The following is an 18797-nucleotide window of genomic DNA, read 5'->3' on the forward strand; positions in this document are numbered from 1 at the left end:
CATGTCACTGTTCAAGCGTCAGGAAGAATTAACACTATGGACACTCCCATCTGAGGAGGGGGGAGTCCCAGTACTAATAGTCAGCCTGAGGCAATAAACATCACTGCTAGAATAAGAAAACAACCCCAGTGATTGGTAAATGAATCAGCTGGAAAACTCCAGCACCATTTTCTAGAACTCTGTGCAGGCTAAGCAAACACCATGCATCAGTCACCCCAGCTGCCTGAACACCAGCAGCACCAAAGGCTGGCTGTGTGAAGAGATGCTTATTCTCAAAATTTTTCTTTCAGACACGAATTATCCTTCTGAACTGGTGTGCTTGGTTTCTGAGGATGAAAAGACCAGGGGAAGATAAAGTGCGTCCTGCCTGTCAACATAAACAGCGTCGCTGCAGCCTGTCCAGTGTGGAGATGAACACTGTGAGTGGACAGCAATCCAGTAATGGGAATATGCTGTACATTGGGTTCAGGGGGCTGGAAGGGGTTCACTGCACACCCACCACTGATTCAGGCGTGATCTGTGGGAGGATGACCTGCTCACCAACAGATGAAGAAAACCTGCTGCACAGTGGCCACCCCTCTGAAGGTGACCCAGATTTGGCTAAGATTTTGGAAGAGGTCAGGTACATTGCAAACCGATTCAGAGACCAGGATGAAGAGGAAGCCATTTGCAATGAATGGAAGTTTGCAGCCTCTGTAGTGGATCGGCTCTGCTTGATGGCCTTTTCAGTCTTCACAATCATTTGTACAATTGGTATTTTAATGTCAGCACCAAACTTTGTAGAAGCTGTGTCTAAAGATTTTGCTTAACTCCTAACTAAAATCTGCTTCTCTGAACGGTATGTAGCAAATAAGAATGTGGGGTCTTTTGATCGCTTGTTTTTAATGAGTATAGTGCTTCTCATTGTCTACTTTCTTTTGCCCCCCTCTCTGGTCCTGAGTTCCTTTTGGAAGAGTGGCACCATTTCAGAAGGGAAGCCAAGAGTTTCTCTCTGGGCTGTGTCTGTGCAGCTCCTTCAAGCACTCTTTTGTGAAAAATGCCAAGTGGCTGCAATTCTCTTCAGAACGACAGGGTATTGCACCACCATCTCTTACACATGTTCGAACTGGCTGTTACAAAGTAAGAGGTAGGCAGTGCCAGAAATGTTACTTCTTCCAGACTTTGTTATAAAGGACAGCACAGTCCATCTTAACTATTTGAATGAGTGATGGCAAACACTATGTTTAGGAGAGGATTAAATCCAAATGGCTGCTCAAACAGAGAAAAGGGAGAAATATACGTAGCTCTTCAGCTCCTCACTCACACCCAGTCAGTCTGTAACTCCCTCCATGCCCTTTGCATACAACATATATGACTCTCAGAATTTTGAATTTGTCTGAGACACTAGAAACCTGAAAGTTCAGAGGATGCACCACATAACTTGTCCTTCCATATCTTTCTGGATTTGACCTAGAAATTTGTCTTGAATTCCTAAACAGGCTTCACAGTAATTGTTGCAGTGTTGACTACTACTTCCTTCTTCCCGGAAAGGCATTCTTTCAACTGATAACCATTTTAACTATCAAAAAGAAAACCAATTGATTTAAGATGCTTTCATCATCACTTGTTTAAAAAAGCCCAACCCCCATGCTTGTCTCTTTACTGTTAACTGGATTCCAGTGTGGAAAAAGTAACTCAATGTCTTGTACAGGCTTAAGCATAAATGAAGAATCTAAAGCAAAAAAAAGCCATTAAATCCTGAGATCAAGGTTTTCATTTAAAAATTAAGTGTTTGATCTGTTGTATACTTAGCCTTTTATAGAACTCTTTCTGTTGAGTCACCGTAATATTGTCTTCACAAGAAAACTGCACCTTTTCTGCTCAGTCTATCATCAGATGAGTACTAATGAATAATAAAGCTTCTTGATTCTGATATAAACTATTAACTATATAAATACATATTTATATATACACACTGCATATACATTCAGGGAAAGGTAAAAACTTAAAATGCAAATTCTCCTAAGTCTAGACAGACCTTTGCAAAGGCAAAATAGTAGTTCAGCATTTTATCTTATTTTTGATTCTGAAATTCTCTTGTCAAAATATGCTTAGTTTTGATGTCACTTTGATGTCTAAATGAAAAGGGCTGAGCTGAGAATACCAGGACCTGAAACTTTGTGTGTACAAAACAGCTGAGAATTAATCCCTTGCTGGCACACTAGTATTCCTAACCACTGCTGTAAGTGGTAAAAGATGTGGGAGAGGATTATTTTAGCATTGGCTGCTTCCTTTATCCTACAGAATCCAAATTTTTTGGCTGAGGTCTTCAGAAACACAAACAAAGGCCTGTTGTGATACCATGTTTTTGCTGTGAAATAAACTTAAGGTCTCAGTTTATCTCTTAAGATCGATTAAAATAAAGTGGCTGAAATGCTTATCCTCCCTAGGTAACAATTTCCTTCTCAGAGTCTGCTCCCTTGAAAGCAGAAGAATCAAATTTAATGTAAAGCAAGCCCAGAGTTGCCCCAGATACCATTCTTCAGCTGATTGAACATCTTATACAAGCACCTTTGTGCCTGAGATAGGGCAGGAGGAGTGAAAGGAAGGCAGGCTATTTCTCAGTTTGTGAATTCTGTTTTCCTGAAGGTGCACTTAGAATCTCACACTGCAAAGACATGAGCAAAACATTCAAAACCTTCTTGTAACTTCATCCTGAAACCATGTGTCAGAATTACTTGTGAAGAAGTTATGTTTTCCGGAACAACTATTAAGAATAAGCAATGTAATAATTCCTGCAAGTAGTTTCTAGATTGCATATGAATGGGAAACTATGAGTGTAAACTCTGAAATGTGAGTTTTGTTCATTTGTGAATAACGGCACGTATCACCTGGCATGTGCTCTTCTTCTGGGTAATCTTTCTAGGCTAGGCTTCCTGATAAGAATGTTGATTTGCATTGGTATTTTTTCTTGCTGCAAGTATCCCTAAATAGCTATGTAGTGTATTCCATTTAGGCTTTGTAAAGTTCTGGGGTCCTCTTGGAGAAGAGCTTTTCAAAGAAAAATATGAAGACTTTTGAGGACTACCTTGCACAATGGGACACAACTATTGCAATCATAGTACATGATGCATGTGGTATAGGAAGCATGAGAGTCCTCCTCTTTCCACCCAAATCTGTTTACAGTATCTTTAGAAATCATCTTTCTGAATATAGGATGATGGAGAAAGCAAGTTACAATTTGACAGTAAACTTCATCTTCAGTGACAGACATGCCTACCCTTAAAAACAGGAGAGTTTGGCCTTACGTGAAGTCCTGCCAGAGTCTGTCCCAGTGAGTTGGTAACACTGTCAGAGAACTCCAGGTGCTGACAAAGGGGCTGTGAGAAACCAGAATTCTGCCCACACTGCCTTTATCATTGGCAGGGTCAACAAAAATGCACCATGGGGACAAGGGAACCCTCACTTTCCTACTGTTGACACAACCTGTAAACATTTGGTAATAAGTTTATTATACATTTTAAATAGAAGAGTGACTCCTCCATTATGTTATTTGGCACCTTTGAGTTAAATTTTCCTGTAACTGAGCTGAGCAAAATCGGTATGGTTCTTGTCAACTTGTGTGTGTCTTAAATATATTTGTGTATGCAAACAATATTTTGATCTAAACGCTGTGAAAAAAATATTTATTTACAATTCTGGGCATAGAGATGGAAATTAAATACTCTATACAGTATGTGTATACAATATTAAAGACTACATATTGATGGTAAAGATCTGTTATAATCTTAAAGAGTCCAGAGAGAGAATAAGAAGTGGTTCACCATAACTTAAACTATGATTTACCTGACAAATTCAAAAGCTCACTCTAGAGCTCAGGTGTCATGTACAATACTATGTGTGAACAATGTATATTACTTTTTCTGTTTTTATATTGAATTGTATTGAATATTTAAAAGACTTTTTAATATTTAAAAAAAAATTATTTAAGTGTTAATGCCAAAAAGGTTCCAAACATAAAATTTTAAAAAGTTAGTTTTAAATACAGACAAATTATTTAAAAAGTATTTAAAATATTAAATTATTTTATATAGGAATTGATAATACAATGTAAGAATTTTTTAAAAGATTTTAAATTCTCTTTACATTCTCTAGCTGCAGGATGTAGTCTCAGTTCACCTGTGACAATTCAACTCTTCACCTTCTTTAGCAAGACAAGAAGGTAAACCAAAGCCCCAGATTTTCTTTCCTTTGTTTTACTATTTTTTACATTACGAAACATTGCAAAAAGGGCATTAGAAAGAGATGTTACATCTGTCAGGTACTGATTGTCATATAAGCAACTCAATACCTTTTCAGTCCAGTACAAATAAAAGATTTAGATCAAGAGACTTTTGATTCTTTTTCATTTTGCTAAGATGGAAACAAACTCAAGTGCTAGAAAACAGGAATAGCCATCAAAGGAAGAAAGATGTCTTTGGATATATCAATCTGGGATGACAGAGTTCTTTGATAATTAAATATACATTCTCTTGCCAACCAGTCCCACACCGAACATATATTACTTCAGTCTTACATAAGCAATCAAAGTTAACTGAGTAGGACTGAAATACCATGTACATTTTGGACTGGCCTCAATGCCATTATTAATTTATTTCTTGAAGTTTAACACAGAAGAGAGAAAGAACAAATCCATACCAGCTGAATAAATTGTTTTGCCAGCTGCAAAGTTTGTTTGTTGGCTACTGTTGAAAAAATATCTAATCAGCAGACTATCCCTCAGATGAAAAAAGATGTGTTAGTGTTTTGCAAAGAGATGAGTTGTTCTGCCCACGTGCTGAAACAGCTTCCTATCTTTACCACATCCCACTGAGCATGTGCCAGAAGTGAAAAATCAAGGGTTGCTGAACCCAAGACTTTATTCTCTTTGTGCTTCCCTAAGTAAGGACAGCTGATAAAGACCAGTTTGGTCCAGGTCACCACAGGAGTCATACAAGCCGTAGTTGTTGCTGAACCCAGGCTGGCCCTGGGGAAGAGCTGCCGTAGTCACCATGTCAGATACTCGAGTATCTGCTCAAGTGAGGCTCGTGCTGGTGCTGCTCACTCTGCCAGTGTGCTCCACCCTTTTCCTCCAGTGCTGAGGAGCAGGACAGTCTGTGTCACACTTACTGCTAGACTTCAACTGGGCCAACAGGTTCAGTTTAACACACACCAGGCAGGTTCCTGGCACTATGCACCCACCATAACACACACTCCATCTCGGAAGCCTCTGTGAGCGGGGATTAAAATCAGAGCACTGTGTGCTCCTGCTCTCAGGCATCTGGGTGGTTCAGATGCAGACTGAGAGCTGCTGGGGTTTGGGAGCTTATTCACGAGCAGACCCAATGGCATTGCCCTGTGGGTGGGAATGCCCATCAGAGCACTGGGTCTTGTGACTATAGAGATTAACAGTATCAGCCATCCAGTTTTAATCCTCAGTGTATCAGGATGTATTTTACTTCAAGAATACCGATTTCTTAGTCTAACCGCATCTTAAAAAAATCAAAGGCTGTAAACAGAATCTTCATTTACAACAAATTTAACCTGGTAATCAAACAGGATCTTAACAGCACTACAACCACAAATGAAAGCCTTCTACTGTTATCTTTTTTTTTTTTTTTTAGAATTGCTTCTGCTGCTTAAGAGAAAACCTTAGCATTTATGTAACCTTGATTTATGCTATTAAGCAATTTGCAGATGATGGCATAGAGAGAGAATAAACAACAATCTCACACTCCAATAAACACATTCAAAACTGCAGTTTATTCACAGAACATGAAAGTATTCTGAAATAGTCTGAAACTTAGCATCAGTGTAAAGATATCACTAGTAAATCACCAGGCTTTCAGAGCTGCAGTGACTTGTCCCTGTAATGATGCTATACAGGAATAACAGTTTAAACTTGAAAATAATTTGAGCTATCTACTTATTTTTACCTTTAAAAACCCCTAACAAAACCAAAACCCAGCAGAAATTTAACAACTGCAGCATTATATACTGCTACTCTGGAAAATGTGTACATCTATAAAGGCTTTCCTCTTAGCTAAACAATTAAGGACATAACCCAATGCCTCAGTGCCTATGTAAGGCAGAGAAATCTTTCTACTGAGTCTGAAATTCTGGGATCACGGTCATATTCAATCCAACAAACCTCACAGTTATAATTTATGTATTATTCTGGTTCATGGTAAGTATGCAAATGAATAAGAATAAGCCAATTATTAAATATTTGTACTAAATTTGTTTTAGGCTAAAGAAAAAAATCTGCATCCCAGAGCAAGGATATACACACAACATCCCTAAGACAATATTATCTTACCTCTCAGTGTACATGTATTACTGTGAAATATTTCAATAATAATTTTTTCAATAATAACTTTTGTTCCTATAAAAGAATTCCAGTTTGAAATTGCTTTTCCTAGCACAGCACATTCACTGCTCCCTGTCCTTCTTCCAAATTCTGGCCACATGAAACCTAATCAGCCGACTATTTTGATCAGAAGAAATGTTACAGGACTGACATTCAGAAAACCTGTGTAAGTTTAACCCTTGACTTAAATTTTCTGACTTGTCAAAAGAAAATTTGACATTATTGTGCCAAGTTGTGCCCCAGAAGGAAGATGCTTCAATGGGAAGTTCATGCCAGCCCTGCAGTGCACAGATGCCTGGTCAGTAGAGGAGGTCTTCCCAGATGGCAGCAGTGCATTGGCAGGGCAAAGCATGCTCCCCCATCTCCCCATGGGGCGTGGAAAGTGAGTTCTGCTGGTTCTTCTGGCTATGCTCTACACCAGGATACAGTGAGTATATGCTGTCTTTACTGGTCAGTGCTTAGGTCAGCTAGCGAGATTTTATTTCTTTTGATGAGGTAACAATGTAAAATACTTGGGAATTACAGGTTGCAATACACTTATACAGGTCAACTGGTCTTCTCCTACCACCATAAGAAACTGTCTTAAACTGGACTAAGCTGAAACTAGCTTAGCAATAAGGACAGCAGTTGTAGCTCTCTCTTTGCTAAACACTTTTAAAACCTATGGAAGTTAATCTGCTGCATCTTTCTCTGCAGTCAAGGTTAACATTCATTATGTTTGCAGTTATCAAAGTGGTAACATTGCTTAGTGATACTTTACACTTCTACACTGTCCATGTCGTTTATAATTGAAAGCATCTTGCAGTGAAGAGATGAGAAACAAGGACAAGAAGCCAAAGTACTGTACCTTTTAAAATAAGCTGTGAAAGATAAAAAGGGCATATGAAGGCCTGGCAGAGGGTGAGTGGAGGCAGGTTTGATATTATCATCAAAAGAGAGCTGTGACATGTCATCAGTACCACTCCTGCACCCCAAAGCCCAGAAAGCCACCAGAGTCTCTCTGACCACCAGCAGCTGAGAAACAGCCTGTGCTTTTTTGTGCCAGGTGGGGCTGAGAGGGAGCAGGTCCCCACTGACTGGGGACAGACCAGTCACAGAGGGCCAGGCTTCAGTCTGGGTCCTTAACATACCTGTGCTTCATTTGTGATGACTGCACTTCATTTGATGACACACAGAGACACAGGTCTAGAGCTCGTCATGGCTTGAAGCACCTTCATTCTTTTTATCTAACTCAGAGAACTCCTCACTGTCCTCCCTCTATTTCTACATACACATATAAAGTCTGCTCCTTCAGGGAAACAGGGTTGATATGAAACATATTCAAAGACTTAAATAAACATTTGCAAAATATTCTGAAAAATTTATGCAGAGGAAGTCTCTGTGTTACCTCAAAACTAGTATGGTTTCTGTTGCCAAAAATATACTGGAATTCCTAATTTTCCAGTGGGTTTCATTTGCAATAATATGCCAAGGTTTTTATTATGCCAGCTGATAATGGAATGGGGGTAGCAACCTTCTTGCTGAAATTTCGAAGCAATCTGTGTGGGTTGAATGAAGTATAAGTGAAAATTCCGATGGCCAGCACAGCTTTTAGCTGAGCACACTACAGCATGTCTTCTAAAAAAGCTCACTGTTCTTTTGCAGTCATTTAATGGATTGCTCCCTGCACCTAACAGAAGCCAACCCATAATGAATGGCACTGCAGACATCTAAAGTGCCCAACCTCAGTTCTGATAGACTGGATTCATGCCCATTTATTTTCTCTTGCACTTTTCCTACTGCACTAGAAAATATCCTGTCTACTTGGAGCAATGAAACTAGTACAGTGCAAATTCTGAGATTTGTGTCTCCAGACATTGGCTTTATCATTTTAACAGGAATCCTATATCAGTGTAAATGACAGGAGATTTAGCCCAATATTATATACAAAACACATCTTCACTTTGCAACTTCTGCAAATTCAAACCCTTCTGTCCCTAGCTCCAAAGACCCAAAGAAGAGTGGTATCATGTCTTTGCACAGCAGGCAGAGTAATAATGGCAACAGAAAAATGTTTTTCCCAAGATAAACAATGTCAGAACTCTTTGCATAAAACCAGTATTTGTCACCTCTGTTATATAAACCTTATTTAGACCATTTGGGCTCAGGAACAGCTTAATTTATTTACCAGTCCTTTGACATTTCAGAGATGGCTCTTTTCATGTCACAATTTTCTCATTAGTATGCAGTGTGTTTGGTCAAAGAGCTTTCGTTACTGACAATTTTCCTACAGGGCCTTCTCCTCCAGTGAGGGTGGTGAATGTTGTCTCTTGAACAGAGCTAGTACGGAAACTGCAATAGTCCTTCCGTAGTGCCATGAACTGCATAATTGATTTGGAAAAATAATCTGGATTGGGAAGCACAATGAGGTTATGGGTACTCCTGTACTTTCCTCAGACAGCAGCAGAACTGATTTTCCCATTCACCTGACAAAAATGAAACACTTTAACAAACTCACTCTTTCTTCATTTACCTGACACACATGCGTACGGTCCAAGATTTGCTTAACTGTTGTAGCAGGAGTGAATAACATAGACTGTAGCCCAAAGTGTAATTATTTTTACAGGATTTTTTAGGTTTAAACTGTCCTTTAGCCTAAATGCTGAAATCACAGAGTAGCTAGAACCCAACATATGTGAGAGCAGACCGAAGCTAGAAAAATACATGTACTTGAAGAAGCTGGTGAAGCGAGATATATTTTTCAACACCAAAGTAGTTCAAAGGAAACTGTAAGGCAGTACATTTTCAGTTCCCACACTACAGAGGACTCAATTTGCTATTCTGTGACAGAGCAGAGCATGAGCTCTTGCTGAGTCAGAAAGCTGCCGAAGCTGTGAGTGTGCAAGTGCTGGTCTGTGTGCAGGCACAGCGAGTTGTGCTGCCACTTGCTACGAGCCAATAATCCACAAGGAGCAGGAAAAGACTAAGCAGGGCTTCAGTGAAAGCAAAACTCTGCAGGGGGGACAGCCTGCCCTTAGAAAGACAGCAGGACCAGTGCCTTGTACAATGTTTGTAATTTTCAAGTACTATATCCATCTAAGGTTTAAACGGTTTCTATCAAAAGTTCAGAATACCACGAAGACCACAAGTTTAACAAAACGGATGTCCAAATATGGGTGAGATTTTCAACAGCACATGGCAGATTTCTAGATCTCAATACTTTTCCATGAGTGAGTAGGAAGGAGAAGGGAAGAGCAGAAGGAAAGAAAGATAATGGAATGCAGTAAGGATCTGAAAATTAGAGTCTTCAGAAGCAGATATACAACCTCCTGAAAAATTGTATCTGCAAAAATGTTCAGCCAACAACCTCAATGATAACAGTTTGCTGAAGAGGTACCATTGAGCTTGTGAGTAGGATGACAGGATTGCCCCATGAAAACCAGCACAATCTTTTTGGGAAAAAAAATCCTTGGAATTATCAGGAGGTCTTTTGGGGTTTTATTTGCAATATTTGTTTAAATTATTTCCCATATGACTGTGCCTAATACTGATTAAATAATTACTTCTTATTTTACTCAGAAGCTTGCCTAAGTTGCAAGGAAACTGACGGAACTCTGATTCTACAGAGGCAACAAGTCAGTACCAAGGAAAATGTCCCTCCTGGAGGATGTGCTCGGGGATATGTGCACTCCAAGCCTGAGCAATACTTACTATCAGTATGCAAACAGTTCTTTTCAGTGCTTGTGTTTGGGGAAGAAATTCATCCTGTCCCTCTTTGCAGTCCTGCAGTGAGCACAGACAAGCTCTTTTTGATGATAGTGATTCATCCTCTAACCTGGTGTACCTGTTCTTCCCCCATTGCCTTCACTGTAATTGATAGACTGATATGGCCCAAAATGACTTGTATTTACACACAGATTCATAGAAAACCTGCATATGGTTCCTGGTGATGTTTATTAGCTCCTCACACTCCCTGTGTGAGTCAGTGGCATCATATTTAAAAGGGCAGCTGCTGGGTTATCAGATCTGCTTTATCTCCGGGAAAACACTTTTAATCTCTGATGAGAATATCCTAATAAAATACAGTAGGTGTACTGATAAAACCAGAGTGTCTATATCATCATACAAAAGAAAGGGACTGAATTTGACTTCATCTAAAGCTCTCATAACTCTCAGCACATTGTTTACAGGCAGAGCAAGTGAGTAGGAGTGCTCCTGCTTCCAGAGAAGAGCTAAGTATAATAAATTTAGCAGAGACTGATTACTGACTGGCTTCCAGATACTACTGCATTATAAATAGCTGACTTAATGATACTAATTTATTACTGTAAGCTGTGTATGCCTGAACAGAAATTCACCAATTTATGAAAATGTTGGAGAAACCAGCTGATTTCACCAGGAAAGGATGCAGGTTGGGGGTAATTTAAAATACCTCAGCATAAAAATACAGACTGTGCATTAAAAAAAGAGATGGGATTGTACCATTTCCATGTGGAATACCACAGACTGCATGCAGAAGAAACATCATGAGGGTAGGGCAATATGGCACAAGTACAGTGTTATTAACCTGAAAATGTCTGTGGCCTATGCATGTGAAATATTAGCACCAAGAAGACACTTAACACATACAGAATAGGGTTTTTTTTTGTCAAAATATAGATTATATATAGCATAAAACAAGTTGGTATTATAGACATACAAAAATAATTTGGGCAGTAACAATTACTTTTCCACTCTGTATAAAATTCTGCCTGTACCTACAGCTGCATTCTCCATTTTTATGCTCCCCAGCTGCCAGCAGTCCTTGCTGGAGTGCCACGTCTGTGAAGCACTCCCAGTGCTGATGCATCTGAAATGGCCGAGTCAGCTCTCAGCTCTCACAAAAGGATTGCACAACCAAACATGCAGCACATAACACAACATGCCTGGAGCTGCAGTTACCAAGGCGTGATGAAGTTATCAAGGAAGTTAGAAGAAAGGCATGGAAAGTACACGAATTTCAAATTAAATGACAAACTAAACACTACACTATGATCCAGTCTGCTTTCAGAGTTATCTTTTTCTTTATTTTACCATTTCAGGAATTTTCTTATGACATATCTGAGTTACACCTAGCCTTGCGCCTTCCAAGAAAGCATCAGGGTCCCCTACTAAAAAGAATGGTGAAAATTCAGCTGTGAAAGAGATGTGGAGCAGGATTAAAATGCTATTATAGATCTTTAATAACCACAGGACCTCAAACATTAACACTGAGAGATACCAACACATAAGAGAGAAAATCTTCCTGCAGGAGTTGTCAAGCTTATTATGAAATGCCTTGACCCCAGCCAATCCTCCCTCTCTCCCTCTCCTCCCACTCCAGTAATTATCTCAAATCAACAAGACAGTGAATTTAGCTTGTAAAGTTAACAGGTCTCCAAAAAAAGCCACTATTAGTCTGTCTAACAGCCCTTCAGTTTGCTTCATTGCTGTCTTAATGAGAGTTTCCTGTTCTGGCAATTACAGAGTTGGTTAAACAGTACGTATGTGACCCGGCAAATGAAAATCTGTAATTGTTACATTTTCCTCAGGTAAGAAAAATAAAATTAAAATTTTTGAGACACAAATCTATTCCTATAATTCTTCAGTTTAAAAAAGTAGTTTACATGATCCTGAAAAAGCTTTATACGTTCCGCAAACGTCTAACATACTCCTCGTGTTATCCATGCGTGTAGTATTTACTGCACAGTAATATCTGGATTTTATAACCAGTGAAATGTGAAATTCCTCAGATGTAAAAGTCTTCCCCTTCCAAAGTTTGTCTTTTCAAGTTCAAATTTATCTGTTTGTTATCTGTATCTGTTTGTATCTGATGCCTGCATTTTATCACAAATTCCCATCCTCAGGGTCTTTAAATAATTCAGGATTTATTCCAAAACTCAGTGAAAACCCAGTATCTACCTGTGGACTTAACTCCTTCAGGTTTTCTGAAAAGTTCTGCATCTGAAGCCTTCCAGGCAATTGGAAAAGAAGGGAAATACAGTTATATAAGAAATGCCAGTTTAAAACTGCCTTGACAGGAAAAGTCTTAAGCCTGGAGGCAGTCTGCCCTGAGGAACAGAAAAAGGAAGGTAATGATTCAGGTTTTCAATTTCTTTAAAACCAGTATTATTTTGGGCATGAGGAAATAAGTTAGAACATGTGTTCACTTCTTTGAAGAACCAGTATTACACACTGCTCTGTAAATTTGCAAATACAAATACAAAGTAAAAATGCATCAAATTAACCTTATAGCTTATACTGTGGCTGGCTATAGCTCTATACATGTGCATTTTTCCATTAAAAAGCATCATTTTATCATATTTTGAGTATCACTGTATCATCACAGGAACTTTCAAGACAAAATAATTACTTTCTTTCAAACCCATGATTAGTACTACAAGAAGTAGAAAAGCGGTATTATCCTGAGACTTTTTTTCAAATTTATTTTTTAGCAAATGTTTTCTAAATCCACTATGAAGCCTGTACTGCTAACCTCATTCTGTCTTCCAAAAGGGTATTTCCCTGGAAAATTGCATAATCCTAAATAACAGATGAAAAAAAGCAAGGCAAGTAAAAATCTTTGGAGGGATTCAGTTCTTAAACTATTCTAATTAAAAATTTTGCAAGCAGCTTAAACAAAATGTACAGTGACTTTCAACTGACAGACTCACTTTGGAGAAGGAAGTTAATTCCAAGATGTGGGATGGTAAAAGGATTAAAGGGCACAAGGCAGAATTTTAGCTGCAGTAGGGTTATAAAATTTACTATAGGCCTGAGATTACACTTTCTAAAGCCATTAATGCTGAAGACTCCCACTGAGTCTAATGGAGGTTGGATCCATCTCTTCGTAAAAAAAGGCAACTTCCTTTACAACTTCATTCTGAGTAAGTGCAAAGGTTCAAACCACTGGAGCCATCTGAAAAAAGGCGAAAGTTGGCTCATAACTGTCATGACTGTCCCTGCAGCAGTCTGTAGAGAACATGAGCAAGAAAGCACATGACAGCCTGATCAGATTTTTAAGTTTGGTGGGTGGGCAGAAGAACCATTAATTTGCTGGCACATGTACTGTAGAGAGCCTGCAAACAACCAAACACAGGCCGAAAGCCTTCTGGTGCCATCCTCCTGTTGGGCACGTGGCAGATCTTGGGCATTCTCTTACTTCTCCCCAGTACTCCTCTTTCTGCCATTCTTTCAAGCAGAGTTTCTAATCCTACAACATTCCTGGAAGGTCCTACCGAGGAGTACCATATTTAGAACTGACTTCTACACTAAGGGACTGGGAGAAGGAAACATGAGCAAGAGAGAATAGCAAAGATCACACAGGGGACTGACATCCTACTGAAACCCTGGGATTTGAATTCTGCAGATCTACAGAAGTCTTAATCAGGCTGAATATATACTACTGAATGAAGTGAAAGGGTCCATGTAGTAACTTCACTAATATATCTGTACCTATCATGCCTTCAGGAAAATAACCTTTGAATATCTGTTCAAGATGACATTTAATAGTACATTAAAAATGGACAAAATCACCATGGCTATAACTAATCATGAGAAAAATTACAAAGACATCAGTCTCCTAACCTACATGATTTTACATTATTTTCAACTAATCTAAAGCTCATATACTACTTATCAGATATAATAAACTAATCACCATCTGCAGATACAGATTTTCATCATTAGTGAAATACAAATTAATGATAATGTAACATCACCTTAATTTTATAGTTGTTCCATAACTCCTGGAAGCTTGGGGAGATTAACTATGAAAGAATTATATGAAGGTGCACACCCATTCATGGTATGTGGGGGTTTTTGTTTTTGTCAGACAGCTTCATATGAAGATATTTCCTTGGGCAGAAAAGGAACCTCTGCCTGCTGCTTTCCTCCTGCTTTATTTACTGGCTTGCAGATCTAAACACATAAATTGAGCATGGGAAAACAGCCAGCTGGAGACTTGGCACCACTGTGTGCTATTGGGTCACACCGGTTTTCTCCTTCTTATACCAGTAACATGGACAGTTCATGAAGAGCCAGACTCCACACAAATGAAGAAAAGACCTTTTTGGATCCTAAATATAGACTATGTCATGGACACTCATGATTTAGTACATGTATTAAAGATATTGAAAAGACTGAGAAAAAATACTAAGAATAATTGCATTCTTTAAATTACAACATCCTTTTGTTTGAATCAACAAAGCAAAATCAGGGATAATCAAAAAGACACCACAGTAACAGGATCTCTTCCCATCTTTGTATGCCTGTTGACCATGGAAAACACCTTACAGCTTCCTAGTTTCAGATCCAGCCTATCTGTATCTACCCTGAGCAGAAGAAAAATTAGTCATTGCTTTCAAGTTCCTACTCATCCATGAATGATGAAATCCTATTAGGAAGCCTGTTTTGAGAACACAGAGGGCAGGGTGAAGGCAGGCTGTATTCCGGAGATACACTGAGGTGCAATCTCCTAAGTGTGGATGTGCTGTGCTGCAGTTATTTGTACAGCACACACATTCTCTGAACGTTTTTTCCACCGCAACTGCTTCTTTCCTTAAGGACTGACGTATCAGCACTACAGAAGCAACCAAGCATCACAAGTGATTCAAGAGTTAACTGGGTATTTAACTCTGCATCTCAGTGCCTCATTACAACAGCACGTTCTGCTGGGACTTTCTTTTTCACAGACCACTGCTATAGAACTGCATTACTGATATTTTTAATCTACTATGCCGCCTTTTTGAAAGTCTCAAGAGTCTCAAGTGCCTCTGGTAAAAAAATAAGAGCAATCTCTTGCACGACTACTTCTTCCTATGGAAAAGTAAAACTCGCATTTTATAGTCATGGAATAATTTTCAGGAAAGGATTCTTCTCCGGTACTTAAATATTTAACAGACTCTGGCTCCTCTGTCCACCAGTTGTTTAGCAAGCTGCAATTTTCTCGTAATTTAGAAGATAAAGGTATGGCTGAAATGTATGGATTTTTATCATTACAAACAAGTTTGCTGGCACTTTCTTTTTCAAGATAGATAAAAGAATTATATTTAGGAAGACTTGGTTTTGTTTTTTTCTTAATTTAATTTATTTTTAAATACACATTATTCATATAAAGTATGCTAAAAACATCACTAAGGACTATACCAGCAGTACCAGAGTGAAAGGCTCCAAGACACAGTGTTTAAGGCCATAAATCTCACCCAACCATGCAGCCTTACCCTCTGTATGTCACAGGCCATTAACACTTTTACTGCCTTTTTTTTTTTTTTTTTTCCCCCAAATGGAGCTTCTGCTATTCTGAGGCTGAAATTTTGGTTTCAGCTGCTCAGATTAGAAATGCATTTCATTTTTGCATTGTTGAAAACCAATTTTTCTATCAGCTTAAAAGAATTAGGTGCTTTTCTGCTACTGGAGGTCAATGAATTTTTTGATGTCTGGCTTACTTGAACACACTATTCACAGTGCAGAATAATAAAGGCTCTGTTCTTGTTTGGATCATCTTCTTCAAGTCTGAGTGCAAGTTTCCTTGAAGGAAGGTCTGTCAGGACACAGCACTGCAGACCAGGTTAATTCAAGCACTGGAAATAGTTCCCATCCATCAAAAATGCCAGCTGGATTATCAACCTGTTTACTCAGTGGCTGTCAACACTCACTGTAGTAACCACTCCTCCCTCAGCCCCACTGCTGTGTGCACAAGAACACACCAGAGAGAATTTCCTTCCAGAACAGATTGAGCTCATTAGAACATAATGATGACTCCAATTAAATTCTTATTTCTGCCCCCAAATCCTGCACTGCACTTACTTTTCGAGATAAAGATCCCCATACACTAACCAGAAATACTTCAATAGCTAAAACAATTACATTAACCTTCAGGATTAGCTTTTGAGAAACTCAGTAAGGAATGAGAAATGGATTTAGATCAAGCCTAGTTTATTGCAACAGAAGGCAAATACCAAACTGCTGGTATTCCTGCCTCCCTAATATCTCTTGTGAGAGACAGAGAGGAAAAAAAAGCCCACTGGACCTGTCTTCCCTGTAATGAACCACCTGTTTTAGATCAGTGGAGTAAGATTTCATCTACTGTAGAGGTGATTATGAAAAAACAGAAAAATGAAATTTGACAAATTAGATCTCATGGTTCAGAAGGTAAAAATCACTGAAGAAATCAATAAAAGAATGCCCCTACAATGCTACTGCCACTCACAGCATCAGGCTGTCATTTATTTTTTTTTTCGGTAATATTGAAATTGATTGGAACAGAGTGTAGGATGCACTCACGAGAATAAAATGTTTGTAAACAGAAGATTTTTATTTCATTATAGAGCTGTTAGACCTGGAACACTGGACAGATTCCCATCTATGTAATTACGTTCCGTCTATCTAAATTCACTCTGCAGCCTTAATTGGAAATGATGTTTTTCTTCATTTCCTCTCCTGCATTATGGTTCCAAGACAGAAGTGTCTGCACTTGAACAAAATTACTTTTTATGGTCAGCATAAAGAACAACTTGGGATGCAAGGATAGAAAAGAGTTGCTACAATTGTAAAAGTGACAGAAAACTTTTCAACAAGTCCTTACAGACTCCTCTCTGATGAAGAAAACCAGGAAGAAGTGCACTTCTCTCGCTGTGCGTGAAACCAGGTAAGATTCTTCTCATTTTCTAAATCATCATCTTGTATCTCCAAAAATCTTACTCCTTCTCTTGTTGAGTGCTAAAGCAACTACAGCAGCCTCCCACACTAATAATGGAGAATTCACACTTTGTTCTTCATGATCTCTATATTGTGTGTGATCGTTAATTTTATTAAACTTAAAAATTGCATACAAATCCTAACTAATCTCAATCTTAATAAGTAATGTACGACTTCTGAAGATTTATATTTAGGCAAAACTAACAATAAAATAATCTTACACAGAATTAGCTAAGTATCTTTCCCTTCCCAGGCCCTTCAATGTGAAGCAGATGCCCAGGTACACATTTGATTTTCAGAAGTCACACAAGGAGACTGCAGAGCATTCCCATTCACCAGTAATACAGATTTTCAGTAACATTTTTTCCCTATTTTAAAAGGAAATACAGAAAAGAAAAGTGAGGTGTTCTCCATTTCCTGGTGAGAGGTCGCAGGAATATATTCACATATGCAATCCCTGAGGTGCCAGACTCCTTCTAAGACAAAAGTTAAGAAAGAAAATTGCTCAACAAGTTGCTGTAACAGTGTGTATCTCTTTACAGCACTCAGTGGTGTCAGTTATAAACCATTTACTCATTTAATACAAAGATGCCAACAGAAAAGCAACAGATTTTCCACAAATCATGTGGCTGAATGTTTTAACTGTCTTATGCTATTGATATATTTGTGTATATGCACATAAATATAATGACATATGAACATATAAAAACTTGTCATCATTAAACAGTCATATAAACCAGGATATATGTAACTGAAATGTTAAGCATAAGCATAGGAGTCTCATAATTTGTCTGATTTAACCTTCATGCTATAAGGTAATTAAAAAGAAAAAAGATGGAAGCTTTCCTCACTTAGCATTCAAATATCTTCATAAAACAGTATGATACATTTTCCTCCCTTAATTATGCTAAAGAGCTGATGCATGAGCAAGGTCTGGCATTTCATCTTCCAAGGGCACTTATATCTTACATGATTCTGACTGAGACTATATAGACAACATGAGTACAAGGACTTTTCTGTTTACAGACAGAAGGAACTTGATCTGACTACAGGCTACTGCAAAATCTGCCCCTGGTTACACTAATCAATGGAAGAAAAAAAAAAAAACCAAAATAAAATATAAAAGAAAAATAAGAAAAACAATATAGGGTGAAAGAGGGAAAAAAACACTTTACACTTCAGTTTCACATTGATTTGTTGCCTTTAAAAAACCAAAAACTAAAATGCAAGAGGTTCAGCAGATGCAGATGTTCAAGAATAACTTGATCACATATTAAACTCAAAATCTCAAAATTTTCTTGACTGATTCATGACCATATGTATTCCAATATATTCCCAATTCTCTGTGTACATGTCAGAAAAAAAAGACTAAAGATGAAACTGTAAATATCAATGTTTAATTTGGTTGGTTTTCAGCACCACAGGATGGTAATGCCTCACAAACATGAATGCATTCATCCTCAAAACATCTCCTAAATGTTCTCACACCTCATAATCACATCACTACACTCCTGGGAATTTCACCATATCATCAAAGCACGATTAAGGGCAAACAATCTGTGAATAATTCCTTACTCAAAATGCCTGCCCTCAGCCATTACCACTATGGGATCAGAAGCAAGGTGGATGATCCTTCTTTTTTGCCAGAATTTATGAGGATGAAGCTGGCCTTAATCAAGATGATTAACACCTCTCTTTGAATTGGTGGGAAAAG

At 38.3% G+C, this 18797-nt stretch overlaps 1 protein-coding gene across 1 annotated transcript in view; it reads left to right on the forward strand.

Annotated features, from left to right (window-relative positions):
* Positions 1–4384, forward strand: part of CHRFAM7A (CHRNA7 (exons 5-10) and FAM7A (exons A-E) fusion) — a 38451-nt gene extending 34067 nt beyond the window's left edge. Inside the window, exon 10 of the mRNA XM_069025585.1 lies at positions 291–4384. Coding sequence (XP_068881686.1) covers positions 291–809 — 519 coding nt within the window. The 3' untranslated portion in view covers positions 810–4384. The remainder of the gene's footprint in view (positions 1–290) is intronic.
* Positions 4385–18797: the final 14413 nt, after the last annotated feature.

The sequence above is a fragment of the Aphelocoma coerulescens genome, chromosome 10, assembly GCF_041296385.1.
Source record: "Aphelocoma coerulescens isolate FSJ_1873_10779 chromosome 10, UR_Acoe_1.0, whole genome shotgun sequence".
NCBI lineage: Eukaryota > Metazoa > Chordata > Aves > Passeriformes > Corvidae > Aphelocoma > Aphelocoma coerulescens.